This window comes from Thalassophryne amazonica, chromosome 14, assembly GCF_902500255.1.
Source record: "Thalassophryne amazonica chromosome 14, fThaAma1.1, whole genome shotgun sequence".
NCBI classification, from domain to species: domain Eukaryota; kingdom Metazoa; phylum Chordata; class Actinopteri; order Batrachoidiformes; family Batrachoididae; genus Thalassophryne; species Thalassophryne amazonica.
The window spans coordinates 78,429,513-78,448,424 of NC_047116.1; the positions used below are offsets into that span (position 1 = coordinate 78,429,513).

An 18,912-nucleotide genomic window follows, 5' to 3' on the forward strand; every position below is an offset into this window, starting at 1 on the left:
TGGGGGAAGTGGGGGTGGGAGGCGCGACACACACGCACATGTGCGAGACACATGCAGCACGTCGTGTGCTGCTTTTTGCAACTCCACAGTCGCAGGGGCACAAATTTCACATCCAGCTCGACAGTGATCGTCTGCTGACTGTTATTGTGGTGACAGTGAGAATGGCCACACGTTTTCTAAGTGCCAAATGAGCGGTGTTAGATGTTTGTGTGTCAGGTGGAATTTGGCCGGCACTTGCCGCGAGAGGGTTCGATGGGCTCTCACAGGGCGCACTCTTGTTTCAGCCGCTGGAGTGGGGGAAATAGTTGTAGCAACAGGTGTACAAGGCATTGGAGGCAGCTACAATTTTACATGTATTACGTATGATTCCTGCTTCGACCACATTCGTACAATGTGTGAAGAGGCCCTTAACTCTGTGTTGACTCTCACCTGCTGCAAAGGAAGGAGACTCCTTGGTTAGATTCTAGCTTCCGGGTTTTGAATTCACCAGATCTGATGAACACACCTCTGAGGCACTCCCATGTTTGAAGGATTCCTTAGGGGCTCTCACCTGGCTTTGAAGAGGATTAACTTTGCCTCATCCTGTCTTCACATTTGGCTTTGTCTTATTCCCACTGGTGATGAATAAAACTGCTTTGATGCCACTCTCCTTGTCTGGGCTGTCCTGCATTTAGGAGTTCTACCCAGTCTTCCTAAATCTTGGTTTTATTAGCTGTTACCACTCCTGATCAAAACCTATAACATAGATACATTTTATTTATAGGTGCCTCAAAGTCACCTTACATCACATAATGTATGTATGAAGCAGCCCTAACTGAGGAATTTATTTTCTTCATAAAAAGTGACTACAATAATCCTTCTTAAGGAGAGTTTCAACTGCAGATAAACACAGACGAGATTAAACCAAGGAATGTCTTTCTTGGAAGTGAAATTCAAAACCAAAAAATAAGATTCAACCTCTAGTCTTTTCTTCTTACTCAAAACGGGATGCATCAGAAAGTATTTTCTTCTTAATCAAAACAGGAAAAAGGCTTTCTTCTTACTCAAAACCAGATTAAACTCAGAGACAGGAGTTAAATAAGACGTCCTTGTTAGAGTTCAACTCCAAGACACAAAAACCACTCAATACTCACAATCTAAATGTGACCACAGGAAACACTGAAGATATGAAGCAGTCGAGCTACAATGTGCAAACATATCATGTCTAATCATACACATTCAAAGACAATGGACCCACAACTGAAGACCAAGTGGAATCCCTATATATAGCCTTACTCATCAGTTGCAGGTGCAGACTCAGGCAGGTGGTGACAGTTAGAAAGTAAGGATGTGTAGGAACCTGACAGAACACCAGAGGGCAAGGGAGGATGGAAATACCAAGACAAGACTAAAACCCGTGAGGACACAAAGAGGGAAGTAGAGATAAAGACATTGCTTGACACTGAAAGTGATAGAAGTCAACTCTAAAAAATAATGAAAGACAAGAGAAGAAAATGACAAGATGTGACATCAGAAAAGGAAGCTGAGAGTAACTGTGAGAATAAACGATGAGGCAGAGGCAGTGAAGACAAAGGGCAGAACAAACCAACTAAAACCCCAACACAGACAGGACCCTAACAGGACGGCACCACAACATTACAATATCCAAATAGCCTCTGTGTGTCTGTGTGTATCGCTTCGATCACGCAGAAACCGGGGACAGCTGACATTTGCTGTTTGGTTTGCTTATGTACTTTGGTTCAAGTATGAACGCTGCAAAAACTGAAAATTGATAAGACAAATTTTTGGAGTGAGTGCATGTGTGTGATTTTATCTAGTAAGTTCAATGTAAGTACATAATTGTAAATATGTTAAAAATACATGGATGACACAAGAAAGTGAAAACACTTATTTCCATTGTGGTCCATTTAAACATCAAATTACATAATAGAAATAATAATGATGAGAATAATAACGATAAGTGTGTATATTATAACAAGAAGCTAAACAAATTATAAATACATTAAGACAGTAAATGAACATTAAAAATGTACATAATTAACAGGAAATTAAAGGGTTGAGTTCTTATAAAAACTGTTGCAGTCTAAGGTTCTAAAAACATTCTGGTCATGTTACACTCTAAGACCAGATGCGATGCATTTCCCCTTCCACGGATCGATAAGTGTTTTGGCGCCCTACAAAGGGCAACGTTTTTCTCGACCATCGACCTTGCAAGTGGTTACCATCAGGCTGCAGTGCATGAGAACGACAGACACAAGAAGTCTTTCACAACCCCTTTTGGATTATAAACTGCTTTTCGGTGTTTGCAATGGACCAGCATCTTTCCAAAGGCTCATACAGGCTACCGTGAGTGACCTACTTCTACAAATTATGCTTGTGTAATTGGATGACATACTCATCAACTTTTGAAGATCACCTGACATGACTCCAGACCATATTACAGAAACTCAGAGAGATAGGTTAAAGGTCAAAGTGGAAAAATGTCATTTTCTCCAGCCCAGTGTGTGATTTCTTAGTCATCTGATCTCTGCTGAGGGAATAGGCACAGACCCAGACAAGGTAGCTGTGGTGAGCGATTGGCCAGTGCCTAAAACCATTAAGAACCTCAGGTCATTCTTAGGATTTTGTAGCCAGATAGCAGGTCCCTTACATGGTGTGGATAACATTTGTGTGACAAACAATCTGCCTTAGTCTATGATCCTGTTTAACAGTGTATAGACCCCAGCAAGTCAAAAGTCTTTTGAACAACTCAAGCAGGGACTTACTAGTGCACCGTTACTTGCTTTCTCAGGTGCAGGGAGGCAAAATGCATGTTAGCATATGCTAGCAGGAGGTTGAGGAATGCAGATAAAAATGACAGGAACTACAGCAGTATGAAGCTTCTTGCTCTCAAGTGGGCTGTGTTGGGGAAAAATTAGAGGGATCTGTTGGGCTCTAAATTTGTAGTCCACTCCTCCATACAGATATTTCAGGTTTCGAGTTTCAGCTCCCTCCAAAGATTTTCTATTAAGTCTGGAGCCTGGCTTGGTCACTCCAGGACCTTGAAATGCTTCTTACAGAGCCCCTCCTTAGTTGCCCTGGCTGTGTGTTTCGGGTCATTGTCATGCTGGAAGACCCAGCTTCAATACTCTTACTAAGGGAAAGAGGTTGTTTTCCAAAATCTCACGATACATGACCCCATCCATCCTGTCCCCTTTGCAGAAAAGCACCCCTAAAAATGTTTTCACCCCCATGCTTCACGGTTGGGACAGTGTTCTTGGGGTTGTTCTCATGCTCCAAACATGGTGAATGGAGTTGATACCAAAAAGCTGTATTTTGGTCTTGTCTGACCACATGACCTTCTCCCATGCCTCCTCTGGATCATCCAGATGGTCATGTTATGTGTCGACGCGGGTTGAGGAGCGGACCTGCTTCAGACAGGACCCAGCGCTAAAAATAACCAGAAAGCGGTTCCAAACAGAAACTATTTATTATTCACCTGTGCTTAAAAGTGTAAAAACATAAAAACAACGTCCCTCTGGTGGAGTGATTCGTGGCTCGCTCTCCAGCGCCCGCAAGGATTAAAGCCGGCGCTCCTGGACTTCCTACCACCGCCAAACACCCCCCAGGTGGACACGACAAACTGATTCTCTGTGAAGCAAAGAGAAGGTGAGGTAAGTCAACAGATACAACTATATCTTCCAATAAACACACGCTATCAGCAACACACTCAGGTCAGTGTCCTTTTTTTACTTTATGCAAATGAGCAGCTTCTCACAAGTGGAGGATCACTTATCCTTCACGCCACAGCAGTGAGAAGCAAACTGCACGATTCTCTTCACAATTCCAGTATACTGTGTAACAAAACACCAAGTTACTATCAACAATTACTTAAACACTTAATTACCTTTAGTGTGTGCTGACAGCATGTGTCCTCACCCCTCCCTGCTTCACGGGCTCGATGTGTCAAAACCCAGGCGCGGTCCTCAGCGTCTCACAAACGAATGTCACAAGGTCGAGTTCCCGGCAGTTCTGCTCAAATCACACGACTTCAATGCAGAACGCCATCCAATTATCTGCTTCAGCTGCAAGTCGTCCAGGTTGCACGTGAACACCAATCACAGGTGCTTTCCATGATGATGAGGGTGAAGACTCTTCAGCCAGCACCTTCTTCACAGACAAATCAGCCCTCATGCCACCTGGAGAGCAAAGAAAAGAAAAGAACACCAAAACATCCAGCCACGCCCCCCAACACACAACAGGTCACTGGTAAACTTCAAATAGTCCTGGACATATACTGGCTTGAGCACGGGACCTTGCTGCCCTGCAAGATTTTAAACCATGACGGCATCATGCGACTGTGGTCCCAGCTCTCTTCAGGTCATTTAACAGGCCCTCTTGTGTAGTTCTGGGCTTTCTCAGAATCATCCTTACCCCACGAGGCGAGATCTTACATGGAGCCCCAGACCAAGGAAGATTAACAGTCATCTCGTGTTTCTTCCATTTTCTAATAATTACGCCAAGAGTTGTTGTCTTCTCACCAAGCCGCTTGCCTATTGTCCTGTAGTTCATCCCAGCCTTGTGCAGGTCTGCAATTTTGTCCCTGGTGTCCTTAGACAGCCCTTTGGTCTTGGCCATGGTGGACAGGTTGGAGTGTGACTGATTGTGCGTGTGGACAGGTGTCTTTTATACAGGTAACGAGTTCAAACACGTGCAATTAATACAGGTAAAGAGTGCAGAATAAGAGGGCTTCATAAAGAAAAACTAACAGGTCTGTGAGAGACAGAATTCTTGCTGGTTCGAAGGTGATCAAATACTTATTTCATGCAATAAAGTGCAAATTATTTAAAAATCATACAATGTGATCTTCTGAATTTTCTTTTTAGATTCCGTCTCTCATAGTTGAAGTGTACCTATGATAAGAATTACAGGTCTCTCCATTCTTTGTGGGTGAGAAAACTTGCAAAATCGGCAGTGGATCAAATACTTTTTTGCATGTATATATGTTTTTTTTTTCCTCTTCAAGAAGCATTTTTTTGACAGTTGCGACTTATACTCCGGAAAATACAGTACATAGAATTTCTGCATCAATCCATTCACATTTCTGGATGTGAACACGTGATCATGATTATGTCAGCGCTGCACCTCTGCGTTCCCTCACCGTGCATCTTAAACCACCTGGTGTGCTTATGACACACGGACCGAGGGCACTCCAGCATGCAGGTTAAAAAATGAAGTAACACCTTCAGTACAAAGTTTGTCGATGGGGTCATGTTACTTCTGTGTTTGTGTGAAAGGCGTTCAGGACACCGGTTCTGCTTTGGCCCAAGGAGTGTGCACTGCTGTAGCGAGCGTACCTTGTCCCGGATGAATCAATATTGGAAGCACTTTAATTAAAAAGTACATTACTTCACACCCCTACATGTGAATATAATCCAAACCGCTCTCAGGTCTGATTTAACCAGTTCAGAGAGACAATTTTGTGACCCTGAAAGTTGTGGCTTTAGGCTCATAACTAACTAACTAAACTATTACCCCCTTGAAGTCCAACCCGCTAAGCAAAGTGACCCAAACAAATAATCAAAATCATTGGCATAAAAAAGAGATTAATTTATTTTACAACATATACAATAAGCTAAGAAATAAATACATTGAACATTTTGACATTATCACACTTGAATATCTGAGCATCAACTTGGCAGAGGAAGGCTGACAGATTTCAGGGAGAGAGTTTTAAACAAAACGCATCAGTTCAGGACAAACTTAAAATGTTGCTGATGCTGTTGACTTTAAAAGACGACGTCCAGACACTGCTTCTAGCAGTTGAACGTAGCGAGCTGCTCAGATCACAACACAAAAATCTACACATCACAATTCAAATCTGGTAATAAAGACTCATCAGCATGAAGGCATTGGGCAATGACAAAAAACCCCAAAACCCTCATGTTTGAACACTGTAGATTTGAGGCACAGTCACCAAGCCCCGCTGTCCTTGATAATGTTGCCATCTTTGTCTTTGATCCTGATCCGTCCGGTGGGGTAATGAGTTTCCTGTCTGCCATCGTTGTAGACGGTCTTCACAGTGCCGTCTGGGTACTCCCTCCTCTTATAGTCAGCCGTGTGGATCTCCTTCTGGCCTGTACAGAAGTGGATCTCTTTGCTGCCGTCCCTGAACGCACCCAAAGTATAACCGATGTTCACATTAAAAATGATGATCACATTAAAAAAAAATTTAATCTGTTCAGAATGAAACACAAACTTCAACATGAACATGCGCCAAAAACCTACAGTGTACAATGCACTTACTCAATACTCAGCATGTGTTCAATTCAGTTTAAATTAAATTTTAAGTTTAGATTTGGTGTCTGCGACAGTCTGGCGTCCTGTCCAGGGTGTACCCCGCCTCACGCCCCATGCCTGCTGGGACAGGCTCCACCCCCCGTGACCCTTAATTGGAGTAAGCAGGTATAGAAAATGAATGGATGGATTTGGTGTATTAAAAAGTGCATAATTATAATCATTATTAGGGGAACTTTAATTTCTCTGTGCTTCCACAAAGCCTTCTCAAAAACTGTAAAATACACAAAACAAGCTTTGGTCCCTGGAATAAAAGTGCAAAGTTTTTGTAACATCATTACCATCCACACACTCATTGGACACGTTTTAGGGACATGACTCCAAACATCAAACACCGGCGACGGCACATCACTCCAAACATCAAACACCGGTGACACATTTTGACAGTCAGCTCAGTATTTGAAGGATTTTGTGTCTCATGATTTTATTTGGCTTTTGCCAATTACCAGCACCGACACCAAGAGTGCCATCAGCATTTTAAGGGTTTCAGTCAGCACTCCAATAGGGCATTGTTTTTGTGCCAGTTGTGATGTTTCAGACTTACGGGTTGTCCTGGACGATGGTTCCGTCTGTTAGCACGCTCTCCTCCCTGCCATCAGGAAACAGGTTCTTCACAGTCTGGTCTGGGAAGGTGATTTCTTTGTGGCCATCTGGAAAAATTTTTTCTGGAAGAGAAATGGAGCACAACAGTTAATGATACAGCTTCAAATCCTCACTGTGGATGGTGATTAACTGTTATTATTTCCAGTGCGGTCATCAAGTACGTTGCACCAGCAGGCAGAGATGCATTTCTGTTGCACTCAACAACTGATTTTATAAACACATCTGCTGTGTCTGTGTTTGACCTTTCACCGTAACTCAAAGCACAGTAGCACCTTCACTGAGCGTGTCCAGTATTCAGGATGGCCAATGAAAGGTACAAATTTTTCCGAAATTGTCTGCAGTGGCACTAATTTAACAAGTTACAAATGAGGGCAAACTGAACCTCTGGGAAGAAATTAAATGTGAGTGTTTGCAATTGACTACAAAAAAAACCCAAAAACAACAACAAGCTGACATTGACCTGAATCCGTATGAAGTGAGTGCAGTGATGTTACCTGTCTGACTGTTAGGAAAGTGGAGGATCTCGATGCCATCTGGGTAGGTGATATGTGTCGTCTGTGCGTGAGCATAGTAATAAATCTGAACAGAAGAAACACGTTGGTCAGATCACATGCATTCAGCTACATCGTTTTAACTGACTTTTTCCTTCAGGCAGTCTAACATTTAAATGATTATTTCACATCCAAGGTAGGCCATGAAGCCGCAAAGTTATATCATGGTATTTTCATAGACTGTGTATATATACTGGACAAAACCTGGGTGATGTCACCCGTAGGTTTTCTATAAAGACCTGCATCTCCTATAAAGAATGTAGTCCACCTGTGTGCACCTTCCTGATGATGAATATCATCAGTGCATATGCCCCACAGGTAGGTTGTGGGATGAAGGAGAAAGAAGATTTCTGGAGTGTGTTAGATGAGGTGGTGGAGAGTGTGCCCAAGCATGAAAGAGTGGTGATAGGAGCGGACTTCAGTGGGCATGTTGGTGAAGGGAACAGAGGTGATGAGGAAGTAATGGGTAGATATGGTATCAAGGATAGGAATGGGGAAGGTCAGATGGTAGTTGATTTTGCAAAAAGGATGGAAATGGCAGTGGTGAATACCTACTTTAAGAAAAGGGAGGAGCATGGGGTAACAGAGTGGAGGAAGGTGCATACAGGTGGACTACATTCTTTATAGGAGATGCAAGCTAAAAGAAATCAGACTGTAAGGTGGTGGCGGAGACAGTGTCGTTAGACAGCATAGAATGGTTGTTTGTAGGATGACTTTAGAGGTAAAGAAGAAGAAGAGAGTGAGAGCTCAACAAAGGATCAGATGGTGGAAGCTGAAGGAGGAAGAGTGTTGTGTGAAATTTAGCGAGCAGGTGAGAGAAGCACTGGTTGGAGGGGAAGCAATTTTGGACAACTGGAAAAGTACTGCAGATGTGGTGAGGGAGACAGCTAGGACAGTACTGGGCATGACATCTGGACAGTGGAAGGAAGACAAGGAGACTTGGTGGTGGAATGAAGAGGTCCAGGAAAGCATAAGGAGAAAGAGGTTGGCGAAAAAGTTTTGGGATAGTCGGAGAGATGAAGAAAGTAGACAGGAGTACAAGGAGATGCAGCGTAAGGCGAAAAGTGAAGTGGCAAAAGCGAAGGAAAAGGCATATTGCTAGCTGTACAAGAAGTTGAATAGTAAGGAAGGAGAAAAGGACTTGTACCGATTGGAGGCATGGAAATGCCAAGGAGAGATGGCAGTAGAGTTTCTAACCAGACTGTTTAATAAAATCTTGTGTGAGAGGATGCCTGAGGAGTGGAGACGAAGTGTGCTGGTTCCTATTTTAAAAAACAAGGGTGACGTGCAGAGCTGCAGTAACTACAGAGGCATAAAGTTGATCAGCCACAGCATGAAGTTATGGGAAAGAGTAGTAGAAGCTAGGCTTAGAAAACAGGTGAAGATCTGTGAGCAGCAATATGGTTTCATGCTGAGAAAGAGCACAACAGATGCAATGTTTGATCTGAGAAAACTGTTGGAGAAGTACAGAGAAGGCCAGAAAGAGTTACATTGTGTTTTTGTGGACTTAGAAAAAGCTTATGACAGGGTGCCATCCTAAAATTTTATAACTCAATATACAGTTTTACTTACATGTTTTCAATCATTTAAAGGTTTCATTTAAATTTAACTGTCCCTGTAAAGCACTTTATAGCTGTTAAAATATGCTACATGAATACAGTATTTATTATTATTATTAGGCAGCTTCTGTCATAAATGGTGATAACCGCTTCACAGCAGAACATCATAAAAAACCATAATAATAATTCTAATCAAAACACAGCTTTGTGTTTTCACATGTGAGCTCTTTTGCTAGTAGCTGTTGCAGGTTACTCTATAGAAAGACCATCATGCTTTGCCTCTCCAGGTACCAGTGGTTGTGGTGCCCTGGGTACAGGACAGTATACATGAAAGTGAAGCAGGTCATTATGAATTATCTCACCACTCTCTGGTCAGCCATGATCTGTTTAGTGTCACCGTTGAAGAAGGTGACTTTGGTCGTCAGCCCGTCTGCTGAAATCTCCTTCCTGGTTCCATTGGGATAGATGGTGAGGTGTTCGCCTCCAGGCAGAACCTTTTCTATCTGAAGTGACCAGGAGCAGAATTCATTCAAAATCAGAGTTCACAACAACGACCGACTGAGTCATCATGTCTATCAAACACCAACTTCACATCCAAGGATTAAACAACTCAAAGCCGTGCATTATACGGTTTGAATGCACAACGCGGAGTCTAAAACACCACGGCGCGAAGTGGAGTATAAACCGCATTCAAACCGTATAATGCACGGTTTCAAGTTGTTTAATCCGTTTATACCATGGTCCCACACAGTGAGCTGTTTAATCCGCTTATACCATGGTCCCACACAGTGAGCTAACACACAAATATTTATTTAAGTTAACTTTCCTCGTGTTCTCTTCTTCTTTCCTGTCTTCAATCTTGTCCAGTTTGTCCGATGTCAAATCTTTATGCCGTTGCTTTTGCTGCTGTTCTTGTTTGCTCTCCTCCTCTTCCATTCCTCAAACATTTTATTTTGGCCAAAAATATTAAAATTAACTTGGAAATCCATGTTTTATCGCGTTTCTGTCATTCACCTGTCAAAACACAGCTGATCTGCGCATTGCTATGGTGACAACCAGAGCGGAGTGATTATAACAGTGACTTAACTCGCCAAACTACGTGTGCATATACATGAAAATAAAGTACGCCAGTTAGACATGGAATTCTCACTGACCATGGTGTAAGCATGTTTAATTAATACTTAGTCTAAATCAAAGAGCATTAAGTCAGTAGCTGTGATGCACAAAGTTTACTGCTGCAGTGGATTTCAAGTGTATCACTTTTGGTCCCCCCAAGAATAAATAGGTTGAGCTTGGAAGTCTGCTTTGTTTGGCAATCTCAAGTTTTTTGCCCCGTTAGATGTTGCTGGGGTGACGGCTGCATGTTCCCACATTAGCAATTACAAGTTTAATGTTGTGACTCCTGTGGCTTAAAGATTCATCTCAACTATATGGTTCAGTGTACCTTTAACCCCCCCCCCCCCCCACCTTAATTAAACCTCTCCCAGCAGTCATAACGCGAGAGGCAGCGTAGACCCTGGACAGGCCACCACATACAAACAGACAAACTCATTCACTCACATCTATATCCAATTTAAAGATTTCCAATCCACCTAACATGCATGTCTTTGGAAGTGGGAGCACCCGGAGGGAACCCACACAAACACGGGGACAACATCAAACTCCACACAGAAAAGACCAGGGAGAAGCAAACCTGGAACCTTCTCACTGTGAGGCAGAGGTTGGACGAAGTCACCGTCAGGTCATTCTCAAGTCATCAATCTGCAAGTCCCAAGTAAGCTTGCAAACAGTTGGTGGCCATTATGATTTGACTTGGGACTTGATGATGACTTTGTCTCACCTCTGCTGTGAGGCAACAGTGCTAACCACTAATCCACCCTCCATTCATGCAATAGAAAGAATCTTTGCATGCATTAAAAGATGTTCTATATCTCAACTCATGCAAATATTCTTACAACTGCTCTCAAAACAATCATATTTGTATAATATTCATTTGTTATAAAATTTCAATATGAATGTTTTTTAAGACTTAAGGGCCTTTCACATTGAACACATCAGGCCGATGCGTCAACGCTTTCCAATGCGTCGGATGCTTTTCCAATGCGTCATGACGTCAGACGCTTCGCTTCGGAAGTGGCAAGGGGGCGGAGATTGCTACGTCACACTCTGGCTGTTTCAACAACCTGAAAAAAGTTCAGCCATCGCCATCTTGAATTTGTGTCGCCTGAACCACAAAAAAGCTTTAAAAAACAGCAGTAGAACGATTCTCCCATCACCCTGCTGGGAGAAGCTTTTTTTCAGATACTTTTTGGAGTGACGCCGACCGAGGGAGGACTGACGACTTGGTGGGATATCGATCGAACTGCAACAGCGGGCCGACCCGCACGGAGAAGCCAGCCTTCAGGCATCATCACTAGGCAGACCGAGGCAGGCAGCTGGGGGGATGGAGCAAACCCACTCAGTCCGAAATCTCCCACTTTTTGGATATATGCGAAGTCCCAGTTTGACCAACAGAGTTTAGTTCTGCAGCTTTATCGAGGTGAGAATAATATAAAAATAAAACGTGACGTTTACTGCACTGCTGTGAAGGTTTAATGATCAGCTAATGTTAGCTTAGCCTTTTAGCACAGTTGATCTGAGTGAATGCTTTAATTTGTAAATGGCTCAGTCTTTTTTATTTTTACCAAATAAAGCTACAGCTTTTTTCGGAGACCACAAAAGCTCAACTTTAAATAACTTTTTTTTTTTCAGGCGTTTTTTTTCTCCATCGTGCTTTTCCGTTTTTTTAATTGTTTTTATTTTTTATTTTTTTTAATATATAAACTGTTTAGTGTTTCTTTATATTTAAAGAAATATTTTTGTTTGTCCCAATCAGGAACATTTGCTGTGCAGACAACCAAACTTCCATTGATGAGCTGAACACCATGTAGTCCAGTTGAAAGAAAACATCTCTGCTCTTCAAAATAGGACAAAAGTGTCTTCAGCAACACCACCAGAGTTCAAAGCTGCAGAAGAGACCTTCATCTTGTCCCGAGAACACAGCATAACATCACCTGCTTCTAAATAAAAGGTTCTTTCAACAGCAACTATTTTATTATTTTTTAAAAAGCTGTTTCATTTTATATTTTAACAATAAATGAATGGATCATTAAAAATGTCCACAAATCAAAGTCAAAAGACATTTGCACAGGTAGAAGCTCTCCACTTATTGTGCCCAAATTCATATTTTAGAAATGACTCTGTCCTGATAACAACATTAAAGGCAATTACATATTTTGATGAAATTACAAGTTGAAATGACTATATAAAAAAATTCATCATGAGGTTTATGTCACAGAAATCCTACTTTACAATCACACTGCAGTCATTGTTAAATTATTTCCTGTTGCATTTATAATAAACATTTGTATTTATTTAGTGTCTGTTTTTCAGGTTGGAATGAGATATAAATGATCTACCAGACTTAAAAAATGTACAAATTTCCATGTTATTTTATTTGTCTAAAAATAAATGTCCAAGGTTCCTTATGTTAAACAATAAATTATCTAATCTGAAATAACAGGTGGTTTTAATTTACAGATGAAAGGTTTCTAAAGAACCATTTATTGATTTATTTAGCTATTTTAATTACAAGTGTTATAAACTTTTTTTAACAGTAATCAGAAATTTTGAGGTAACAAACAACAACAAAAAAAACATTTCCAAGGATTTTTCTTCAGAAAACTGCTCTATAAATGAGTAGTCCTGTGACACGTTTCTGTTTTGTACAGATCAGTGGTTTCTGCACCGATCTGTTTTGTACAGTTCAGTGGTTTCTGCCACTAGTCTTCCGTGTTTTGGCACGACACATCGTTCCTATTGGACAGCGTGAAGGTACGTCACAGTTCAGAGCATCGAAAGTTGGATTGGGTTGAACTTTGAACGCGTCAGCCTGCCGACAAGCGGCAATGCGCGCTCCCGTCAGAAGCGCCGCTTTAGCTTGGCTTTTGACGTGACGCTTCTGATGCATCTAAAAAGCAACACGTCTCATTGAAAATAATGCTTTTTAGACCGATTTTTGATGCATTTGACGCTTCCGACTTGTTCAGTGTGAAAGGCTCATTAACGTGTTTCAATGCACTGTTCTGTGTTGTGCAAGAAGAGGGGAATTTTTAATAGGATTCAGTCCCAGCATCTTTCTGCTCAGTGCTTGAAGCAGAAGTCAACTATTGACTCCATCCCAGGTCAACAAGTACTCACTGAACCGAACCACGAAAACTGGCAGTGCATCTTTGCAGCCAAAGTAGATTTAGTTCATCAGGTTGTTCTGACGCATTGGTAGGAGAGGAAAGATTCACTGACCTCCACTTTGCAGACAATGCTGGGACCTTTGTAGAACCAATAGATGCACTGATTGTAGCACCTAGTTCACAACTAAGATCAAAGCTTTCAATGACTTCCTGAGCTCAGCCATCAGATGTTTATCCCTTAATGTGAAAGGGTCAGCGTTGTTGAAAGATTCATTAACCTGGGCAGTGACATTTATATTTTTGGAAATTTTGCTTTTGAGATTGAGAGATGCCTGGAAAATGCTTATGGAATCACGAGGCTGTTGGAGAGCAGTGTTTTACGATGATGATACAACCCCAATTCCAATGAAGTTGGGATGTTGTGTAAAATGTAAATATAAACAGAATACAATGATTTGCAAATGTTAAAACTGATAGACTTTATTGTTTTTGTGCAAATATTTGCTCATTTTGAAATGGATGCCTGCAACACATTTCAAAAAAGCTAGGACAGTGGTAATGTTTACCACTGTGTTACATCACCTTTCCTTCTAACAACACTCAATAAGCTTTTGGGAACTGAGGACACTAGTTGTTGAAGCTTTGCAGGTGGAATTCTTTCCCATTCTTGCTTGATGTACGGCTTCAGTTGTTCAACAGTCCGGGGTCTCTGTTGTCATATTTTGCGCTTCATAATGCCCTACACATTTTCAATGGGTGACAGATCTGGACTGCAGGCGGGCCAGTCTTGTACCCGCACTCTTTTACTACAGAGCCACGCGTTGTAACGTGCAGAATGTGACTTGGCAATAGCCTGCTGAAATACGCAGGGACGTCCCTGAAAAAGACGTTGCTTGGATCGCAGCATGTATTGCTCCAAAACCTGGCTGTACCTTTCAGCATTGATGCCATCACAGATGTGTAAGTTGCCCATGCCATGGGCACTAACACACCCCATACCATCACAGATGCTGGCTTTTGAACTTTGCACTGGTAACAATTTCGATGGTCTTTTTCTTCTTTTGTCTGGAGGACACGACGTTCATGATATCCAAAAACAATTTGAAATGTGGACTCATCAGACCACGGCACACTTTTCCACTTTGCGTCTGTCCTTTTCAAATGAGCTTGGGCCCAGAGAAGGCGGCGGCGTTTCTGGATGTTGTTGATGTTTGGCTTTCGATTGCATGGTAGAGTTTTAACTTGCACTTGTAGATTTAGCAACGAACTGTGTTAACTGACAGTGGTTTTCTGAAGTGTTCCTGAGCTCATGCATTAAGATCCTTTACACAATGATGTTGCTTTTTAATGCAGTGCCGCCTGAGGGATCGAAGGTCACGGGCATTCAATGCTGGTTTTCGGCCTTGCCGCTTACCTGTAGAAAATTCTCCAGATTCTCTGAATCTTCTGATTATATTATGGACTGTAGATGATGGAATCCCTAAATTCCTTGCAATTGAACGTTGAGAAACATTGTTCTTAAACTGTTGGTCTATTTTTTCACGCAGTTGTTCATAAAGTGGTGATCCTCCCCCATCATTGCTTGTGAAAGGCTGAGCCTTTTGGGGATGCTCCTTTTATACCCAATCATGACACTCACCTGTTTCCAATTAACCTGTTCACCTGTGGAATGTTCCAAACAGGTGTTCTTTGAGCATTCATCAACTTTCCCAGTTTTTTGTTGCCCCTGTCCCAGCTTTTTTGAAATGTGTTGCAGGCATCCATTTCAAAATAAGGAAACATTTGCACAAAAACAAAAAGACTATCAGCTTGAACATTAAATATCTTGTCTTTATGGTGTATTCAATTGAATACAGGTTGAAGAGGATTTTCAAATTATTGAATTCTGTTTTTATTTACATTTCACACAATGACCCAACTTCATTGGAATTGGGGTTGTACAAATCTCATCCCATGCAGGACACTCTCACATAAGTGACAAGCTCCTTCAGTAACAGGCCGCTTCACCCAAGATTGATTGATTGATTAGAAATTAACGACACTACCAACACATAAGTGTCATTTAAGTGTCAAACAGTTTCTTAACATTCACCAGCTATATGCAAAATACCGTTCCTAAGCAACATAGAGGAACCCCCAACAGGTCTGCCGTCTGCCAAAGAAGCACTTGTTTTAGTAAACATAACATAACCACCAAACTAAACATTATCAGAGTGCTGTAAAAAAGGTGTCATGTAAACAAACGGCATATGGATTATGATCAATGAAAAGACACTTAAGTCCTTCAAAATTAGGCTTAAGCCCTCGACAGTTCCCTTGTACAATGGCTTTTCTTTACCCGGATACAGTTAGGTACCACTTGATCTTGGGACAACCAGAATTTTCGAGGGAGGACGAGGAACAGGGGAAATATCCATGTCTACACCTCCCTCAACTTGTAAAACATCAAATTTATTCTTGGGCAACAGTGATTCTGAAGATGTAAATTTTGATGCATGGGGTTGAGCTTTGCTTTTACCCGTAACCAACTTTTTGGTTGGGTGACTACCCCAGAAGAATATTGTACAGGTTCCCGTGTTAAACTTCGACTGCGGCCACCATCCTTAGTCGTAGTTTTCTGGTGGGCCTGTTTCTTAGGCAGAAGTTTCGTTCCATCAGTAGTAGTCGATTTAATAGTTTTATGCAATGCAGGACCACCGCCTTTTACCCAAGTTAAATCCGTTTGGATACTCACTGTCTTCTTCGGCTGTGTCAAAGTAGACTGTTGGCTAGCCACGTTTGGTTTAGTTACGTCAGTCGCCTTAGTTGCATACAAAGTATTTTGTACATGTTGGGCATCATACACTTTACGTGTGTCAGGGTAAGACAAGTTACCAAGAACTTTGAGTTCTTGGATTTGTTTTTCCTCGATCCATTTCGGGCACGTACGGGAATTGGCAGCGTGATCGCCAGAGCAATTTACACATTACACAGGACCCTGACAGTTGGCAGAATTATGGTCACACTTGCCACAGGCGTCGCAACACTCAGCACTTCGACAAGAAGATCTGAAATGGCCAAACTTCTGACATTTAAAACAACGAACGGGGTTAGGGATATATGGGCTAACCCTGACACCCAAGTATCCAACATCAATAAATTGTAGGAGATTAGATCTGTGAAACGTTAAAAACAAGGTATTTGTCGGTTTTTCAACACCATCCTGTTGATTGTGACGCGATAGACATCAATAACACCCTGGTCGGCCAACTTCTCGAGAATATCCTCGACACCACAACTGGTCCCCACAAGAGTATGACACCCTCAAACTACTAACCAATTACTCCTATCAGACATCACAGCAACCAAGTTCAGTAGGAACCTGAGTCAACACATGACCACAGCTCAAAAGGCCCCGGAAACAATACCAGAGGGACAAAGCACCAGCTACTGGTTGACCAAACAGTACATCAGGACCACCAAGACCAGGCAGACCAACCTGAGCAGAGCCTGGAATGACTACAGGAAGCCCTATGACTCGATGCCTCACATGGATACTGGAATGCTTGGCCCTAAACAATGCTAATGGTGCACTGATCACCTTCATGGGGGGGACTGAGAGGGAGATTTTCATATATCAGGACATCCCTAAAAACAAGACTAATCACACACATAAGCTCCAACATAGAACAACAACCACCAAACAGCAAATTTTTGTAGTTTCTCACCTTCCCATCAGGGTGTGTGATGACATCCAGAGCAGATTCTGGATCTGTGGCCTCACTGCATTCCGGCTCATCTCCCTTCTGTAACAGACATCAAACTAATAGTTAAAACAACAAAATCAATCAGCACAGTCATACGGATGGGCAAGAAAAAAAAAACAACAAAAAAAGTCACATCGATATGTTACTTCTTGAAAGAAGCTGACACATTCACATACAGTGAATGTGTCAGCTAAGTATTTGATCCACTGTTGATTTTGCTAGTTTTCCCACCTACAAAGAATGAAGAGGTCTGTAATTTTTATCGTAGGTACACTTCAGCTGTGAGAGACAGAATCTAAGAGTCCCGTACCGTATTTCTTCATAATTGATGTAGACAAAGTCCAAGACATATTCAGTGACAGCTTTACCATCAGAGAGCCTCGTCCACAACGACCACAAAAGACTCCAAGCTGTCATTGATGTTAAAGGGACCAACACACGGTACTAAGAATGGAGGTTGTAAAGTTTTGATCAGGATCATTTGGGTAGCTTCTGTTGTCATTATGATTTAAAAAGAGTAAACGCAGTTGTTTGACAAAAAATGGCTTCACCCAACCACTAACCATAAGTGGAAAAAAAAAAGTTTCTTTCTTCATATTCCCTGAAAAATGGCCAAAAAAATCAAATATTCTGCCAGGGTATGTAAACATTTGAGCACAACTGTATATTTCATGCCAAAAGGGACTGTGGATATTGGTTCATGTTTTCTTATTTGTTTCATCTTATGTGCAGCCTTGAAATGACTTACACTGTGATTTGAAGGCCGATGGCACGTCGACACTTCACTTGGCTGATAGATGGTTACTTTACAAATTGCAGTTTCGTGAGTTGTCTGCCTGGATGTTTGCCAACCAGGACCCAAAGTGGTTCTGTAGTGTGGTAGACGCTCTGACAATCAACACCAGTGCCTACTCCTGGACCAGTCATATTACACCGTCACGATAGGCTGGTGACAATACGTGCAGGGAAACAGAGTGTAATGGCCCAGTCACACGGCACTTAACGAAGGGTGACGAAGCCCTGACGAAACAAGAAATCTGGACTTTCGTTGACTGTCGTTGGCATTGTTTAACCGTCGCGCAGCTTCGTCAGGATTTTTAAACTGTTGAAAAATTTGAACAAAGGGCAACGAAAACCTCAATTTGTCTGTGTTTCGTTTTGCTGTCGTTCTTGACGTTTTTTAATCATTGGTGTAGTTTTTATAACGTTATTGTTTAATTTGACTTCGTTGGAGCAGCTGAATGTTTTCACACAGTGCAGAAGCCAGTTTGTGAGCGCTGAGGCTGCTGCTGCTTCATGTACCGTTGGAAATTACAGGACAAACTCAGCCTGCTTGCTTGGATTTTTTTTTATCTGTGTGTGTGTGGGGGGGGCAGCTTCAATGGGCTCAGGCACCTTACATAGGCCAGAATTAATCTTTTGTGTGGATATAAGTAATTATTTTGCCACAAGCAACTGCTGAATTTGAAACAACGAAAAAGTGTAATTTCCAACGGTACTTGAATGCAGCATCAGCGGCAGCAGCAGCTGCTGCGTGTGCTTATTATTTTGTATTAAATATAACAATATGAGTGTAGGAATGACAATCCAGTCCTGTACATGTGGTAACGGGTAGATGAATCAAAATGATTATATAAAGAGCTGTTCTGAAGGCAGAATTGATGTTGTGGATCAGTGATCAGCTGGTGGAATAACCGCACGAGTCAACCGCGCGTTCACACGCACTGATTAATTTACTGCTGATATATTCAATCATCTTTACACTTATATTTATTCTCCCTTTTGACAGTTTTCTGTTATAAATCAATATATATGGCTTAGAACATAATACAGTAATACAGCAATGACCACGGCACACTTTTTTTTTTATTTTTTTTTTTTGGAGGAA

At 41.8% G+C, this 18,912-nt stretch overlaps 1 protein-coding gene across 1 annotated transcript in view; it reads right to left on the bottom strand.

Moving 5' to 3' along the window:
• Positions 1-5,709: 5,709 nt before the first annotated feature.
• The window catches only part of cenpj (centromere protein J), a 67,259-nt gene continuing 54,056 nt past the window's right edge, over positions 5,710-18,912 (bottom strand). The window contains exons 15-19 of the mRNA XM_034187040.1: positions 16,986-17,063; positions 9,412-9,552; positions 7,434-7,518; positions 6,881-7,001; positions 5,710-6,148 (exon numbers count right to left, since the gene is read on the bottom strand). Of these exons, the coding sequence (XP_034042931.1) occupies positions 5,953-6,148; positions 6,881-7,001; positions 7,434-7,518; positions 9,412-9,552; positions 16,986-17,063 (621 nt within the window). The 3' untranslated portion in view covers positions 5,710-5,952. The remainder of the gene's footprint in view (positions 6,149-6,880; positions 7,002-7,433; positions 7,519-9,411; positions 9,553-16,985; positions 17,064-18,912) is intronic.